At 48.6% G+C, this 17759-nt stretch overlaps 1 protein-coding gene across 13 annotated transcripts in view; it reads right to left on the reverse strand.

The window, feature by feature from the left end:
• Nucleotides 1-17759, reverse strand: part of DLGAP4 (DLG associated protein 4) — a 185121-nt gene that overhangs the window by 46885 nt on the left and 120477 nt on the right. The window contains exon 1 of one of the 13 annotated variants that reach the window (XM_073236653.1): nucleotides 4596-4707. The exons of the other annotated variants lie outside the window; for them this stretch is intronic. Within the exon in view, the coding sequence (XP_073092754.1) occupies nucleotides 4596-4655 (60 nt within the window). The 5' untranslated portion in view covers nucleotides 4656-4707. Of the gene's footprint in view, nucleotides 1-4595; nucleotides 4708-17759 lie in introns of those variants that run through there. 13 annotated transcript variants of the gene reach the window in all.

Here is a 17759-nt window from a genome sequence, read left to right on the forward strand (position 1 = left end):
ATTACTTCACCATGCTGCCCTCAGGCAGGAGTTAGTTGCCCTCAAGCAGGGCTCAATGATTTCCTCTGAGGGAGTTAGATGGCAGCAGCCTCTGGCTCCCCTGGCCAGGGGGTAGAGGCCTGATGTACCCTGGATGAGAATCCTAGCATATGGAAAAAAAAGGCACCCCACCCTGCCTGTGACCACTGCCACCCACTGCCCTTCCTTAGGCCCTTATCCTCCAGATGTGTGGTCCTAGACACTCTGACCCTCTCACCAGAAACACCAGAACCTTTCATATGGGTTTCCTGGTCACCCAGGACTTTTTCAGCTTGGCTAAATCTTAAGTCTCACTATAGTCTCAAAGTGAAGCCCAGAGAGGTGAGGTCACTTATTCTAGGTCACACAGCTAGTTGATGGGGTACTGGGATTGGAATGAGAATATAGAGCCTCCAAATTCCAGAGTCCTGGGAGACAGTAATCCCAGTGATTTTCAAACCAGGTTCTGGGGCCCTTTTAAGGGACCTGGGGAAGGCTTTTTGACCTCCACCCAACTCCAGGTCCCCCAGACCAGCACCATTTTTCTTATATATGATCTCTGTATGGAATTCGCACATGGTATTTCAAGACCCACTAGACTAATTCGATTTCCTCATAGTACAAACAAGGAAACCAAGGATCAGAAAGGCAAATGTACTTCCTGATAAGGTGGTAGAACAGGGACCTTGCCCTGGGCTGTGATTATGGATATGTTCCCTTCTCCCCAACTGAGAAAGGAATACACCTTCAGGTTCCTAGCCTGGAGACCACCAGCACTACACACATTTAGGGAGGCACCCACCTGTGGCTGAGCCCCATGTCCCCCAGCCCCTGACCAGGGGACAGCATACTGTTTCTCAAAAACACTCCCACCACCACTGCAATGGTACATGGTAACCAACCTGTCAGGCAATGTGCGCCCTCATCATTCCAGTTCTGTGCCAGAATCTGCCACTAATGCATTCTATTTACCCTCTGCCTGCAGAGTTAGCTTTGCCAACAGCTCTGCTCAGAGGCCTGCCCTACCCTCCAGGCCATGTTGTTACCACCACCTTGGAGAGTCCCACCTAAAAAGAGATGCCAGCTTCCAAGCTGTGGCTACTGTGTAATAACTTCTTCGTTGTAGAGTAAAGCTATAACCATTAGTAGGGAGTGCTGATGAAGAGATGATGGCAACCAGGGTTACATGTTGCTATGGTTCCAGTCGAGTGCAAAAACCTGACTATATAGCCCCTTATCTGGCCTGGTGGTGGGGTGGAGGACCCAAAATATAGCTTTTCAAATACTATTTGGGATTTCAAATATCGGCTCTAGTATGTAGACCTCAGGAGCCTTTCAAAGCCCTAAGATCTCAGAGCCCAGCCTGGGAAGTACTCCTTAGAAAGAGCCTCAAAACACCACCCTTACTTCTGCAGGGCTCACGTTAAACCCTGGTGATGAGTCGCAAAAGCCTGGCTTTTTCCAAGCTGTCACAGGCCCCTTTGTCCAGTGTGCAAAGCCAGCACTGCCAGGCCCCGCACACCTCAACTCTGGCCTCTCTCATCATTCTCAATGACCAAGAGGATCTTAGAATAGAAAGATGGTGTTAACAGGCTCATTCACGGTGCCTGGAGTGACAGGTGGTAGGATCGGGTAACAGAGTCAGGAGCCAAGAACCCTGGCCAAGGGAGAAATGGGATGAAATGAACAGTGCAGAATTGAATGGGGGAAAACCATGAGTTCAGTTCAGGTCAGCATAGGCAAGTGCCTGCCTTGGTGCCAGGCCTGGGGACAGAGACATGGGAAGGGAGAGAACCTAGTCCTCAGAGCTCAGCTTAAGATACTGAATTTGGGATCCTAAGTCAATTACACAAGAAAGCAGCCCATGTGGAAAAATGCCATAGCAACTCCAGCTGACCACAGACATAGCATGAGGCTACACTAACATAGGTGCAGGGCCACGGAGAGTGCAGCTCCTGCTGACCACTGGAGAATGTTGTGGTACTGCTGGCGATTCTGGACAAGGGATGTTGCCAAACTGGAGACTGATGAGAAGAGGACAATCACATGAGGAGAAATCTCAAATCCATCCCATTAATACAAGTGCTTATTTATACAGAGGAAGCCATGGATCTGGTCACCCTGGGCGGGCACTAGGACCCAGCAGGAGTAGCCCTGGTCCTGAAGAAACTCACAATAAAGAGCCTCTTCTACTGACCAAAGGAGCTCTGCCTGAGAAAGCTGGGAACAAGAGTGCTGTGGCTGATTAGTGATGTCTGTCACAGATTTGCCACAAATGGGATGTGACACATGTGCACCATGAGTCGTGCCCAGTTTAACCTAAGGGTTTGGAGAGACTGGGACAATGGTCTGGAAAAGAGAGGCAATTCAGAAAAGCATGGCTACTGTCCTCAAATACCTAGGAGACTGTCTCATACACATGTAGTCTGGATCATCACACTGTAACGAAGGGGGACAGGAAGGTGGGGGCTGTTAAGGGGAGCAGAGTTTGTGTTATTATAAGGATGAACTTTCTAAGGGGCACAGCTGCCTAGGAGGTGGCCAGCTGGGCTTGACACAGGCATGATGGATGCTGGGGAGGGGACCCAAGCCCCATGGGTGTGACCTTTAAGATTCCTTTCAGGCCTGAGAAGTTGATTCTTTCTTTGCCCTCCTACTTCACACCCAGTTCTGGATGTGATGTGACACATTTTTGTGTGTGACATTCATAGTTCAAACTGTTGCCTCCAGAGAATTGTTATCAATAAGCAGAAAAGACAGATAATGTTTATACAGCCAAGCTGCACAGGAAGTGATGTGAGGACTAAAACCAGGGCCTCAGACAGCACTGCCAAGGCTTAAGATGCCTTCCTCTGGGAAGTCTGGCAGCACAGAGCCCCAGCCTGAGATGACAGACCATCCTTGGAATAGGAGATGAACCACATCCCCCCAGTACCTGCTGCTGAGTTACAGAAGCAATCTGTAGGCTAGTGAGCACTAAATGTGAATGTGGGCAGGGGTTCCTGCCCACACTCACTGCACCACCTTGGTGCCCAGGCCTCAATTTCTCCCATCTATAAAATGTGAACAATCCTGGCTTGCCCTGGGACTGCTGCAAGAATCTCTTGGGAAGACAGGTGGGAAAGGACTTGACAGGTGAAGACTGTCACTACAATTACTTGAGAGTTCTCCTCAACAATTACTCCTCAAATTCTCCTGAACAGAGGGCCTGCATAGCTGCTGCCCAAATCTAGGCCCTCCAAGGGACTCTACAGGCCAGAGACAGGGGGTGTTTAGTCCAGGGCAGAAGTGAGGGGCTGGGTCATGAAGGTACAGATCCCTGAGGACCAAGAGCCACTCACCCCCTCCATGCCACACTTGCATCGCCATTCTAATATTTGAGGGTAATAACCACTGACGTCCTGGCCTTGCTAAGCTCCCCTCAAACGTCTCTCCACGACCCCCTTCACGCCAATACACCATATTCTCAGCTTCCAGGCTTTGCACTGGCTGCTCCCTGCCTACAACACCCTTCTTCCTCCCTAATTCCACCTTCTCCTTCAGATCTCAGTCCCAGTATCACTTCCTCCAAAAAGCCTTCCCTGACTGTCCCCTGGTTCCCACTCTGGCTCCCACTGGATCAAGACTCCATGTTTACACATGCTACAGACCCTTGCCTCCACACTGTGCTCCAGGCCCGTTTACTTCTCTACTTCTCCCTTTAGAACCTGAGCTCCTGAAGGCAGGGCTACATGGTTTCCATCCCTGTAGCCCCATCCCAAGCCCAGAAGAGGTGGCCAGGCAAAAGCCTGCTGACCTTTTGAGGCAAAACCCATTTCTGACCCCTCCCCTACACACAAGTGTGTACCTCTAAGGCTTTCTCCCTGGAAGATACTGAGGATGTAGTAAGTAGCGAAGAGTCTGTAAGAGGCAATTTGGTGTACAGGAGACAGAGGTGCTGGGACAAGGCTCCCAACTACCTCAGAAAGCAAAATGTTGGTGACATTTGGGAAGATCTGTTTGAAAGAACCCCTACCCAAGGGAAGGTCACCAGCTCCCCAACCCTACTCCCAGAACTCTGCCACCACAATGGCACAGTGTCCGGCTCACTGTAAGAACTGGGTGAACATTAGTGGCTGATAGTTCCAGTTACCAGTGTTTACTGACTGCTCAGGAATCAGTGGCTACTGCAGTGGCCCAGTCACTGTGCAAGGACCTTATACCTATACCTTACATCTGATGCCCACAAGAAGGTGTTTTTACCCTCTCCCCTTGTGCTGCTGAGGAAACAGGATCAGAAAGGTTGAATGATTTGCTCAGCATCACACAGCAAATCTTGTTCTATCTGTTGAGTGCAAACCCTACAGGTTTCAATCTCCAGAATCTAACCTTTGTAGCATCCAGTCTCACAAGGAGTAAAATCAGAAGTTTGCTGACAAGCAAGACTGCCATATGCCCTCCTACAAACTAGACATGGAAGGCACAGAAAGACAAGTTTGGCCTTCCTGTCCTTCTGACAGAGCCTGACTACAGTGCACTTTCACAAAGTCCTCATACCCAGCCAGCACCCACGTTGCACCTGAGGAAAGCAGACTCACCTTGACAACTTCTACTCCTGATGAGCTGCTCTGCCCTGATGTTTTTGCAGGCATACTCATCACCTCCCTAAGCTTTGTTTGAGCTGTCCTGCCAGACCTTCCACCGCACTCACAAAGAGACCTGTGACATCACTAGTCCTTCACAGTTGCCTTCCCCTCCCAGGACTGCCACCTATCTGTAAAAGCTGGAAACTGCACTAAGTTGGGACGGCATAGGTTCCACTGGCTGGGCTACCTCGGGTTGGTTGGTAGTATCTGCCTGTGTTAAGAAGGACCCTAAAGCTGTGTCTGGGCTCAGTGATAGTGTTGTGATTGACTGATCCTGTCTGCTATGGCTCAGAATGGGAAGTGACTGCCAAGTGCAAAGTATTTGCTGTCCCTGGGCAAGACGATCACCTCAGAAATACGCTAGGCCTCTCTTCCCATGGTGTGGAGTCGCTGTCCTTGATTTCCCTTCCAAACGTTTACTCCTTGTCCTCCCCTGAAGGCCTGTTGACATCAGAGCTTCATGGGCAGTTTTAAATCCAGTAAGATGGGAAGCAAACATCTGTGTCACAGCCTACTGTCCTTCAGAAAACCAACCACAAGGAACCCTAAGTAGCTGTGACTTGTAGAGTGAGAGTGGCTGGGTTTCAGCCTAATTTTGCCACTTAAGTGCTGATTAACCTTGGGCCAATCAGTTTACTTCTAAGTTTCTGCTGCTTCTGTAAAAAAGGGATCAGGAGGCCTGTTTTCCTTGCACATCTGAACAATGTGCTAGGAGTCTCAAGGCTGCAAAAGGAAGTCCACTAATGGTATCACTGATTTGGGGACATATACATGACTTGGAAGTATTGTCCCATTACTCAGAGGAGGAAACTGAGGCCTAGAGAGGTGGAGGGGGTTGGAACAAATTCTACAGCAAGCAAGTAACTGAGGAATTATGCCTGAGTCCTGTGATGAAATCCTCAGTCCACGATGCTTCATCCTGCCTGCACAGCAGGGCTGTGGCCAGGCTCCACAGAGCCACCATGGGCTTGGAAACCCAGGCTCCCCGTGTGGAGAAAGCCTTCCCAGGAGATGATCAGTCTTTTAACGACTCTGCTGGAACCCAGCCACAGAAAGCTTAGGGTTGCAGTGTGCATTAACTTGGAGAATTAATCACCACCAAAAGAGTTAATTATTCAGACATCACCTACTTCCCTTTTCAGTGAATGAGGTACCTAGAGTAGTCAAACTCATGTAACAGAAAGTAGAATGGTGGTTGCTAGGGGATGCAGGGAGGAGGGAATGGGAAGTTGTTGTTTAATGGGTATAGAGTTTCAGTTTTACAAGATGAAGAGCTCTGGGTATGGAGGGTGGTGACAGTTGTAAAACAATGGGAGTGTACTTAATGCCAATGAACTGTACACTTAAAAATAGTCAAAATGATAGATTTTTGTTAGGTGCATTTTACCACAATTTTAAAAAGTGGGCTAGTGAAGAATTCCCTACAAATGAACCCCAGTTATCAAACTGATTTTATTTTTTTCACCCCAAATCCAAAAGTCACAAGTAAAATATATAAAACCACTTTAAACATGAATTTAAAAATTTTTGATTTGAGTTAAATGTATCTGTGAGCAGGGGCTGATTTATAATCTGCCTACAATCTCTTTCCTGAGATTCAGGGAATAGAAGTAAAATTAAAAGGAAGGCTTCAAATGGAAAATTAAAAAGACTGGAGGTCTGCAAGGGCAGTGATGGATGTTAGCATCACAGAACCTTGGAAAGGAGCTGAATGGGAGAGTATGTGGAGATAAAAAAATTTAAACTTAAAAAATTAACCATATATCTTGTATGACACTACAGAAAAAACAAGTCCTTTTAATCCTATTGCCCTAACACAATTATTATATCATTCTACACCAAAACTTTTTAACTATGATCATTTTGATATGGTAACCACGTGAAAAATAAACAGAAACTTCTGCTTTGGCCTTCTTAGACAGAAGTAGTGTGGCAGAGTAGGGAGAACAGTGAACCACGACTTCAAATCTTGCTTATGCTGTGTGATTTTGGGCAAATCACATCGCTTCTCTGTTCCATCACCTCTAAAAACAGCAATAATGGCAACCTTCCTCCCTTAGCAATAGATGCAAAAGAGCTTTGTAGTACATGAAAAGTTAGCAATAGGGAGTGCTGAAGAAGCCTTTCCTTGATGATTTAGGATTAGTATGAAAACCAATAAGTATTTGGAAATTAATTTTAAAACACAATCACTTGTCATACTTTGATTATCACACCTCTGCCTTTTACAGGGTAAGCACAGCTGTCTCAAACCTAACAAGGCTCCCCGAGACTGATGAGCCCAGCCTGACCTTGGAGACTGCTCCAGATGTAACCGTGCCTCTCCTTGTTCCTCCAATATACCAAACACCTCCCACCCCAGGTCCAGACCCCTGCTGTTTCCAGTCTGCCCTTCACTGCCTCCTTCCCATTGGCCACCTCACCTCCCCTGAGAGGCGGACCTCCGCATTCTGTCTGAGTAGGCCCCTCTCAACAACACCTCTTTGTTTCCCTCAGGGCTCTTGCCACAATCAGACAGTATCTTGCCTATTTGTTACCTGCTTGGAGGGGGACTAACTCCAAGCTGGATAGAAGCTCAATGAGGAAAGAGACAAGTTCATTCATTCCCTCCTTTCCCCCTAGCTCAGCACCTGGCACTCTGAGCACAAGAATGGATGATTGGAAAAAGAAGCGGAGATGGGGTGTGGAGGAGGGAGGAGTTGGCTGGGATAAACCCCAAACTTCTCCCTGGGGAATGTTCCCACCTACTGCTGCATGTGTCCCTTTCAGGAAACTGCTGGGGTGGCGGCAGTGGTGTAGCCCTGCCTTTACAGGTGCTGTCAGATAGGCCTCACTCCTCCCCACGCCACCCTGGCCTGCACTGTCCGCGGGCGGCAAGGCAGACACCTCCTGACTGCTACCACACCCCTGTGCAGGGCAACAGCCAAGTCATGATGCATGGAGCTTAGGAAGGCAAGAAAATTCCAGGAGAGGCTGTAACTACCAAATCTATTCACAGCACACTCAATAGTGGGCTCCTCCTTACCACAGCCCCCAGCCGGAAAATGCCCCATGGAGTGATGACCCTGCGAGACAAACCCATGTTCTGAGTGCTTGGCCAGCTCTGATGGTCCCGGGCAAGCCTCTCTAGCCTGATCTTGGCTTTCCTGGCGCTTGGACAGCCAACCCCCCTGCCTTTCCTCCCCAACCCAGGACACCCTTTCCCACTCTCCCCACCTGTGTCCCCTCTCCTCCCCCAGCCTGAGTGTCTTCCCCACCCCTCACCCAGGGCATCCTCCCCTCTACCCAGGGTACCTGCCACCTCCCACCCAGGAGTCTTCTCCTCAAAATCTCCATCACCTGGAACCCACACAGCTTTTGAGGTCCTGAAGGTCACCTCCTCTCTAAAGCCTGCCTTGATTCATTCCATATTCCCCATCAGAGCTCTGCACTTGGCAAACAGATATGAAACAATGGACATCCTTCCAAATGTACCACACAAGCCGCCTATATCTTTTCAGGCATGGGACATGGAAAATCTTTAGCCACGTCAGGTCTTCTCTCCTGTCTTGGATATCCAGCAGGAACTAACATTTCTTAAGTGGCTTCTTGTACCAGGCACCATACTCAGTGCTGTACACACACTCTCTCTCTTGTCCTCATGCTGAGACTGATGTCAGGTAATACTATCATCTTTATTTTGCAGGTGAAGAAACTGAGATCCAGAGAGGTTAAGCAACTTGCTCAAAGCCTCCCAGCTCTAGGTGGCAGCCCAGAATCTGAACCCCAGCAGTATGACTCTAGAGCCATGCTTCTAACTACAGGTCTGTATGACCTTTGGGGTGTAGGCTTCTCCCCACTGTGCCCACCTCAGCCTTACACAGTTGAGCTTTATAAATGCCAGCTTTCTGTATACCCCACCCCAGGAGCTGCATAGCCAGGTGCAGATCACCAATGCAGTCATTCATCTCAACTTCCCGATCACCCATTGGGTGTTCAGCCTGTGCCCTCAGGGAATGGACCTGAACCAATGATTGCAGACATTGTGATTGTGCAGAGAAGAGGTACACAAAAACCCTACTTGTTGAAGCAAGAAAATTTATCTGCTGAAGCAACAACCTTGTCTGCTTTGGCAAGTCTGAGAGAAAACAGGAACTTAAGACCCCATTTAGTTAGGTAACAGCTAATCTTTGAAATACACAGCCAGCCAAATCAGGTGTTAAGATACTCTCTCACTAGTTTCCAAGGGACCGAAATCTATTCCACTGAACAGCAGAGCTAGTAGGAATACCATCCTGCCAAGAAACAAACGGGGAATCTGAGGTCCAGAGCTGGAAAGGACCTTGTCAGAGGCCAGGTACCAACTCTGTAAGCAGCAGCCATGGCTTCTGCTCTCCCATCCCTGTCCTCTCCAAGTCCCAGGGACTGGGCCTGGAACCAGGGCAAGAGGGCTTTCAGGTCATCTAGGTCCTTAAGGTTGAGGAGCCGGTGCCCACAGTGACCAGAAGTTTACGTCTTCACGGTACAGACAGGGCCCTAGATCTTACCTTAAGGGAGAGTGGAACTGTTCTGTAAAAGCTGGATTTGGGAGGCCAGGATTTCTCTCCCAGACCAACATACACCCAGCTCCAGCTCAGCCCTGCCCCGGAAGGACAGGAGTTTAAAAGGCAGTGGCTCCTCACCTGGGGCCGCACCCAGGTGAGGCTGACTTCACCAGGGAACCTGTCCGACTGGCTGTCTCCCAGACAGTAGCAGGCCAGGCTAGAATGCCACCGCCTGCCTGTCTGTAGCCTGGCATTTCTCCCTGAGGGGCCCCATCCCACCAGGCCTTCAGAGCAAGGGTGGGAGCTGGTGGGGAAGAGGCCTGCTCCCCTCCTAGTAAGGCCAGCTTGGCATGGGTTCCCCAGAGTCCACTCCAGCCTGGGCTAGGTCTGAAGCAGCTGCTTCCTGCTTTGCCTTTTTCTTTCAGTTTGGTTTTTAACCCCAAAGTGAAACTAAACTAGTACGATGTGGGGAAGATGGTGAGAGTTAAGCCCTGGAAGTGCTGAACACCTAGCTTCTAATTTGGTAAGCCTGCAGACTCACTGGGAAACTATGGAGGCGGCCTTCAACTCCAGGCCTGTTTACCCATTGATAAAACAGAGGGTGGAATTAAGCTAGTGATTTTAAATGTCACTTTAAACTAGAAAAATGATAAAGCTTTCCCTTCCTCATCTCTGCCACCAAGGGTTGAAAAGGAGCTGCAGAAATGCTTTCCTGTTGGCTTGGAGGAGGCAAAACTCTGGTTGCAGTGAGGAGATCTTCCTGGTTTCCCTGACTATCTCTCCCCTACCTGTCATCTGAATGCCTTTATCCTGAGCAGGCCCTGGAGTCCCAGCAACCTGAGGCAAAGCAAATTCAAGAAGCCCCTCGGCATGAGCTTAACCCTGTCTTGGCACATCAAGAAGAGATACCAACAGTTGCCCCCAAATTCCTAGCCCAAGGGCTGACTAGGCTATTGGCTAAGACTGACAGCAGCCCACCCAGGACTGCTCCAAACTTCAGACTCTCTGCTGCCGTCAGAGTGCCTGGTGCAGTGTCTAGCTAAGACCACTGTAATCTGTTTTATGCTGTTTTACCAATGGCTGGTTTACTGAATATTCCCATTAGCCTGGTGACATGAGGAAGGCAGGGATAAACCTCCCCACCTTTCAGATGAAGAAAACTGAGGCACAGAAAAGGGCAGGGACACAGTGGCCAGGCCAGAACTGGGATTCAGGAGCTGGGTAAATATTTGCTGGATGAATGAGATCATCAATCCAGCCGTTGCCAAGCAGGTAAGCACAGGAAGAGAAAGCCCTGGAAGGGATGCCTCTCCCTGAATACCAAGTCGCAAACAGGTCCCAAGGTATCTGTAACACAGTCCCCTCCCCCAAATGTTGGCCCCCTCTTGTCACCACTCCAGACTATTTCTTCCCTTTATTCCTCACTTCCTTCCATCTGTACGTTACTCTAGAGACACCTCATTGGCTGAGAGCTGCTGAGTGACACTGGCCAACTCCTTTACTCTCTCTGGGCTGGATTAGAATAGTCATTCATTCTTAACTAAGGAAATGAATTTGAATTTAGCAGAGGGGACAGGGCACTTTAAAAAAAGTTATACATTTTCAGAATGCAAAAGAAGGCAACTCAAAAATATCTTAACAAAATTTTAGGTGCAGAGACTCTTTGAAACAGCAATTCCACTTGCAGGAATGGGTCCCACAGCTACGCATACACGTGTGCACAGGGACATGCGGGTAAGGGTGCTGGCTAAAGCACTGCCTCAGAAGAAGACTGGGAACATCTTCAGTGTCCTTGAGTAGAGAAGACTGAACAACCAATGGTCTACCCATTGAGGGGCTGTCACACAGTATGGAAAAGGAGGCCATGAACCTGTGTGTGTCCATACGGAATAACCTATAACAGAGACAGCCTTGTGTGAAGACAAGAATACAGAAACAGTGGGCAGTAGGTAGAGAATATGCCACCATTTATGTGATTAAAAAGCACTGTTACTGACACAGCTGCCCAAATATGCAGAATGCCCTGGAAGGAAACATCAAGACTGTTCACAGTGATTATTTAAGAGCCTAGGCGAGAAAGACACTAATTTTTCAATGGGCACTCTTTCCTACAATGTTTGAAATGTTTAACCACATACACATACTGCTCTTTCAATAAAAACATCAATTTTTACACACAAAAATAACTCCACCAAAATGCACCAGAGAGCCTCTCTCTAGGTCTCAGGCATCAGACTCCCATAGGATAGAGCCAGGCATCAGGATTTTGAAGTCTCCTCAACAGCTGCTGGTCAAGCTTTGCAGAAGTTGTCAGCCTCTGAGAGTAAACAGAGGCAGCCTGGACACCGTAGGGCTCTGGGTGAGGGAGCAAATGTCCAGGAAGACTCAGGAAAAACTTGTCCTTAAGGTTTTCAGAAGGATCTGAAGAGGGCTTTGAATATGGAACATGTCCAGCTGGGAGGAGAGGGTACCTACCAGAAGGACTGGGAGAATTAAGTCAGGATGGTAAGATAGGGGAAAGGGAAGGAATGCCTCCATTTCAATATGGGATCTTGGCAAGCCCCTTCCCCTCCTAGCTTTATTCCCACTCATGGCAATCAAGGGGTCTGGGCCAGAGTCCTTTCCAGACCTGGTATTCTAGGATCTGCCTTCATTTTATCTCATTTAATATTAAGGGAGGCAGGGAGGGTCCCCAGGTCAGCACATGGCCACAGGGCTCCACACCTGTGCAGACAGTAATCAAATATTCGGAGGCTGGAGAAAATTCAGGCCAAGATCTTAGGTATGGCAGCCCTTGGGCGACTTCCCCGTGGGGAGAAAGAGCAGATGGCTTTCTGTTGAGATGCCCTTCCTCACCTCCTTATCAATAATTAAGTCATAACTGAAGACCTCTTTTGTCACTTTTGAGCTCAGTTTGCAGAGACTTTGCCTTGGCTTGCTGTATGATGATGATGCTCTAGGCTGAGGGCTTATGGGCTAAAACAATCTAGATCTAAGCCACAGGCCCAAACTCCAGGGGGTCTGCATTGGAAAAAGCCCAGGGTGGAGGCCAAGAGTGCTGGGGTGGATCCTAGTTAGACCTTGATGATACTGTGAACTCTGGGAGGACAGAAACTATGTCTCTAAGCTCTGCTCACCACTGTTATCTCCAAGGCCAGCTCACTGCCTGGTACACAACAGGCACTTAATATTTGCTGAATAAATAGGCAGTTTAGCCAGCGAATCCCAGAATAACCTTGGTCAAGTCACTGTCTGGAAAATGAGGATGACAAGAACAGAAATGAATCCCAGGGCTGTATAACAATCTCATGAGATAAGGTGGATAAAAGTGCTTTGCAAATTAAAAATAGGCTAAATAAATATTAAGGATCCAGGACTAATGTGCTGTAAACAAAATAAAAAGAATGAAAACAGGTGAGATGATCAAATTTACATGAAAGCACTTGGTAAATAGTAAAGCATTAATCAAATAAATTACTATAACCGAAAAGGACAACACAGGTCACTCTAGTCCACTGTTCCAAGGTCTGACTATTTCTCAGGCTGGGTCTGTTCCAAAGTAGCACAAAAATCCCTCATTAAAACCTGTCCAGATTTTGGTATAAAAACATAGGTGCAGTTACAATGCTAGCCCTGCATATAGCTGGCCTCAGAAAGCAGTTGCCAAAGCAGACTGGAATATGGACCAGGGGGGTATTTACTGGAGGCACACAGAGCCTGTGCTCAGGCCCTGCTTAGGGGGGCATGCAGAGGAGAATGACTTGCCAGGCCATTAGTTGCCTAGCTGCGCACTGGGACCAACCATTGCTGCCTCCCACTGCAGCCACTTGGTAAGTACACTCGCCTTTCCCTGTGCCCCATGGGTATCCCTGGCTGCAGCCTGGAAACTAGGCTCTATCACCTGGCTCTCCTGTGCCAAGAGCACCTTGGAACAAGTCCGTTCCTGTCTTTGTAACGTAAGTGATTCCTCTGGCTGGGCCAGGGAACACACTGTCTGGTGTGGGCTGGCTGAGAATCTGAACGGGCCCGCCATGGACATGCCCACTGTGGGACCAGGCACATATGAGGTCCAACTCTGGAGGCTGCTTATAGCCTGGCAAATAAAGTTGCTGATGTGAATACACCCCACTTTCCTGACACTTCTACCTTGAAGTAACTCTAGGCTGGCATGAGGCCCCAGAGTAAGGGTTTATGAACTTGAGGGGATGTATTTTGCATGCTCTCATTTCAAAGGGCAAGAAAGTTCAGATTCCTGGGATCCTAAAGTAGGAGTTCCCTTTCTAAGCAGCAGAGCTGAACTGTGGGAAGAGCAAGGGTTTACTTGCAGTCAGCCTTGGGTCAGAGCCACATTTTTCTTATCTGTAAAAGGGGATGCTAACTTTACTTGCCTCAGGCTTACTTTGAGGATTTCTGACAGAGGCCCTGGCACAGAGCCTGGCATTAAGCAGGTGTACAAGTATCGCACACAGACTTACTTCCTGTCCCAAAGCTGCAACACCCAACATCTTTTCAGCCCTTCAGGCCCCAGCCAGGCTGTCTTCAGGGAGCCCTTCCCATCCCATGGGCTCCATCTGAACCTCGCCCTCTGCTTTCATCTGGAGGCTTGAAAAGCTTCCCAGTCATCATTTTCATTCATTCCAATCCGCCCAGCCTGATTTGTCTTCCTGAAAATTAGTTGCAGTTGTGCCACCCCTGCTCTAAAACCTCCCATGGCTCCCCAAAGCCTCTACTGTTCAGCTAATGTTCAACACTGCCTACAACCTCGAGGCCCCTCCCAGATTTTTCATATAGGGCCCTGTTGCATCAACAAAACTAGTCTGTTTCCCTAAATAACATTCACCTGCCATGCCAGTCCCCAAACCTCAGCCTTTGCACAAACCATTCCCCAGAAGGTCAGCCCCACCCCCTGTTTCTGCAAATCCAGCCCGCCTCAGGAGGGTGCTTATTGCCTCTGGCTCACACTCACTTCTTCCTTCTCAGACAATGCTTTTCCTCAGCAGACACTTAATTACAGACTGTCACACACAGTAGTCTCTCATAATTGCAGGCCTTGTCTCCTTTGTCAGACCATAAGTTCTCAGGGGCAGAGGCTCTATTTGTCCTTTCTGATGCTCTCAGAGCCTGGCCCAGAGCTGGGAGGGCAGGCCTCAGGTCAGAATGTGTTTTCCAAGCCCAGTTCCCCCAGGCTGAGCCAAGTCTAGCTCTGACCGCTTGGGACCACTTCCCCTGCTCTCATCCTACGAGGAAACCAGACCCTAGTGCTCCAGCTCTCCACGGGGTGACCCAGCCAGCAACACACAGAAATGAGGGAGACCCAGGAGGGAAGGCAGGGCTATGGGCTTTTGCCTGGCCCTGGCATGCTCCTCTTCTAGGATCCTAGGCACATCCCTGTCTCTCCCCCTCCCTGGGCCTGCTTCCTTACTGTGAAACAAGAAACACTCTGAGTTCTGGAATATGGATGTATTTGTCTTTAAGGTAGTAGCCTTGATTCCCACGAGTGGGTGGGTGAGGAACCAGCTGATTCCAACACAGAGTGAGAGAACCGAGGCAGCCATAGCAAAGACTGGGGAAGCTGGGAACCTGAGAGGTACTCACACGGCACACCTCATCAACCTCATTAAATTCCTGTTAATGACTAGATTGCATGCCTGCCCAGGTGTTCAATTCCACAGCCCTCACCCTGGCCAGGTCTGACAGTGTCTGCTGCCAGGGATAAGCAGGGGAAAGGTAACTTGCTTCAAGAAACAAACAATGCTGCCTGAAACAAAGATGATGATGATGAGGAACCAATTTCCTCATCTATAAAATGGGGGTAATACTGGTACCCATATCATAGGATTGTTGTAATAATGAAATGAAATAAAGCCCTAAAGCACTTGGCACAGTCACCAACACTCAGTGAATGGCAGCGTAGCATAAAAGTTCCCATTTCTTGAGGGGCCTTTACTACATGAGCTCTCATCCTCACAGCAACCTATGAGAAGGGTATTTCCATCCCAGTACGACAGAGAAGAAAACAAAGCACAGAAGGGTGATTAATCCAAGGGCAGTAGGACAAGCCAAGCTGTGATACAAACCCAGGAAACTCTCAGTTCAGCTTTTCCCAGAGTGCAGCCCACAGGCTCCCGGCAGAAGACTGCTCCAGAGGGCTGGTTTATAGAGTTGATTCCTGCCCTCAGGCCTCCATCCTGGGGGGTGGAGCTTGGGAACCTGAACTTTTAAAGACAAGGAAACTAAATTTTATATATGAGGAAACTGAGGCACAGAGAGGTGAAGAAACCTGCCAAGGTCACTTTCAACAAGTATGGACTTAGGACGGAATTCAAAGTCTGACTCCAGAGGCAGCAATCAGAGACTTCCTGGAGGACGGGGTGGCATTTGACAACATGGGCCTCAAAGAGAAGAGAGGGCACCATAGGGGTAGGGTACAGGCAAATAAAGGCTTGCAGGAAAGGCCAGACAACAACAGCTCAGTGTGGCTTGTGCTTCTAGATCCCTGGGGTGCAATGAAATACATATGGAGCCAATACTTCAGCCTTCCCTCAAAAGCCCAGGGACAGACATTCCTGAGCCCATCTGAGCTTCTGGGAGGAAAAACCTGTTGTGTGTTTGTCTACACCACTAGTGTCCAGCAGTGGCCCTCTGGGTGTGTCTGGTTGGTGCATAGGATGAGAAAGCTAGGGAAGGTGGTGACTCAGTCCCCACCCAGCCTGAAGCTAGTCCCATTTAAATTTAAGATGAGCTCAGAGGCTGGGAAAATGTCAAGCAAACCCTCCCTGCAGAACAGATACCAGACCCAGAGAAAGTGGCCCGAGGGGTAGGCTACCAGGCAGGAGCAAAAAATCTGGAGCAAAGCTGTGGGCTGGGGTGAAGAAAAGTCAAGAGTCCTGGGCTTAAGCCCAGCCCAACACTGCCACACTGTGGGACCTCGAGCAGGTCCCTGTTACTCTCTGGACTCCCTATTCTTCATTTACCTGTGAAACACAGAACTGCACTGGCTTCTGACTTCCTCCCAGGACTGTTGTGAACAATGGTCAGGAAAGAGCCTGACAGACTACACAATACCTCACACAGCAAGTGAAAAGATTAGAGGGTAAATCCTATTATTTATCAGAACCACCTAAAGGTGCTTTCCTTGTCATGTGAATCCTAACCACAGAGTGGGACAGGTGAGGCTGGGCCTCTGTATTGGTCCCACAAAGAGAAAAGTGATCCAGACATTATTGGGAAGTCAAAGTTCACATTTATTAAGTGCCTGTGATTTTTTTTAAACATATAATCCCACGTAAGCCTACAATGTAAATATGATTATATTCAGTCCAGATGAGGAAACTGAAGCTCAAAGAAAGTAACTTGCTTAAGATTACACAGGCAGCAAATGATGGAGACGGATGAAAGCCAGGTATCTGTGGCTCTGAAACCCACACTGTTTGTACTCTCTCAGTGTTCCATGCTCACAATTGCTCTACTCCCTTAAGAGGCAGAACATGCCTGGTATAGAGGCCCAACTCAAGCACCGACCCCTCCTGGAAGCCTTGCTGATCCCTTTGCCCAGACAGGACCTTTCCTATGAAATCCACAACACATGAGCAGCATACATCTTGCAGCATTCAGCACATTCTCCCTCTGTTCTGTGTTCAAGCATACTTCTAACAGGTAAGATGAGACACAGGAACAAACAGGTGGCCTTGGAGTTACCTTAGAATCCTCCAATGTCAGAGCTGGAAGCACCTAAGAGACCATGTTATCCAACTCCCTCATTTTTCAGAAGGAAAAATACAAAGAGAAGACACTTGTCTCAAGTCAAACAGCATCTCAGCATCAGAGCCAGGAACAGAACCTTGGCATTCTGCCTCACAGAATTTCTTTAGGGATTCCATGATTTCAGAATCAGTCTTAGGACAAGGATTATTATTTGCATTTCACAGATAAGGAAGCTGAAGCCCAGGGGAGAGGGGCCTCCCTGAGAATGGTTAACATGTGCAGACCAGATCCCTAATCTCCTCACATCCAGGCCAGGGACCAGCCCTTCCTCCTCCACACTGCAAATAGTCTGTATAGTGTGCCAAGCACAGGACCCATAGTAAAAGGTCAATGGATGTTGCAAATTGTCATTATATGCCAATGGGCAAGTAACACCTGACAGTGACCTTCTCAGAGGCAGTGCCATGGAACAGGCCCTCTGTAGGTCCCTGGCCTATCTGGGTCTCATCTACAGGACAAAGGTATTATAAGATGACCTCAGTGTCTGCTCCAAAGTTTTAGGACATCCCAGCTCCTTGACAGGAGACCCCAGCTGTGTTGTGGAGTCTCTCAGATGGGGCCTTTGTTCTCCCACCCTATGAGGAAGCACAAAAAAGCTCACAGCTACGAACTGACTGACTGTATTCCCAAGTGCCACTGACCAAGCAAGGCCCACCTCTTATATAACAGTGGGATGGAACATGGAAAATCCAACCATCTCCCAGCAGGCATCCAGCTGGGCACACCTGCCTATCTTTACAAACTAACAGAGATCAACCAGGAATTAGGGCATAAATAAGAGACAGCCTACTCACTGCCCTACTGGAAGGGCAGGTGTATTTCTGAATAA

The sequence above is a fragment of the Manis javanica genome, chromosome 5, assembly GCF_040802235.1.
Source record: "Manis javanica isolate MJ-LG chromosome 5, MJ_LKY, whole genome shotgun sequence".
Taxonomy (NCBI): Eukaryota; Metazoa; Chordata; class Mammalia; order Pholidota; family Manidae; genus Manis; species Manis javanica.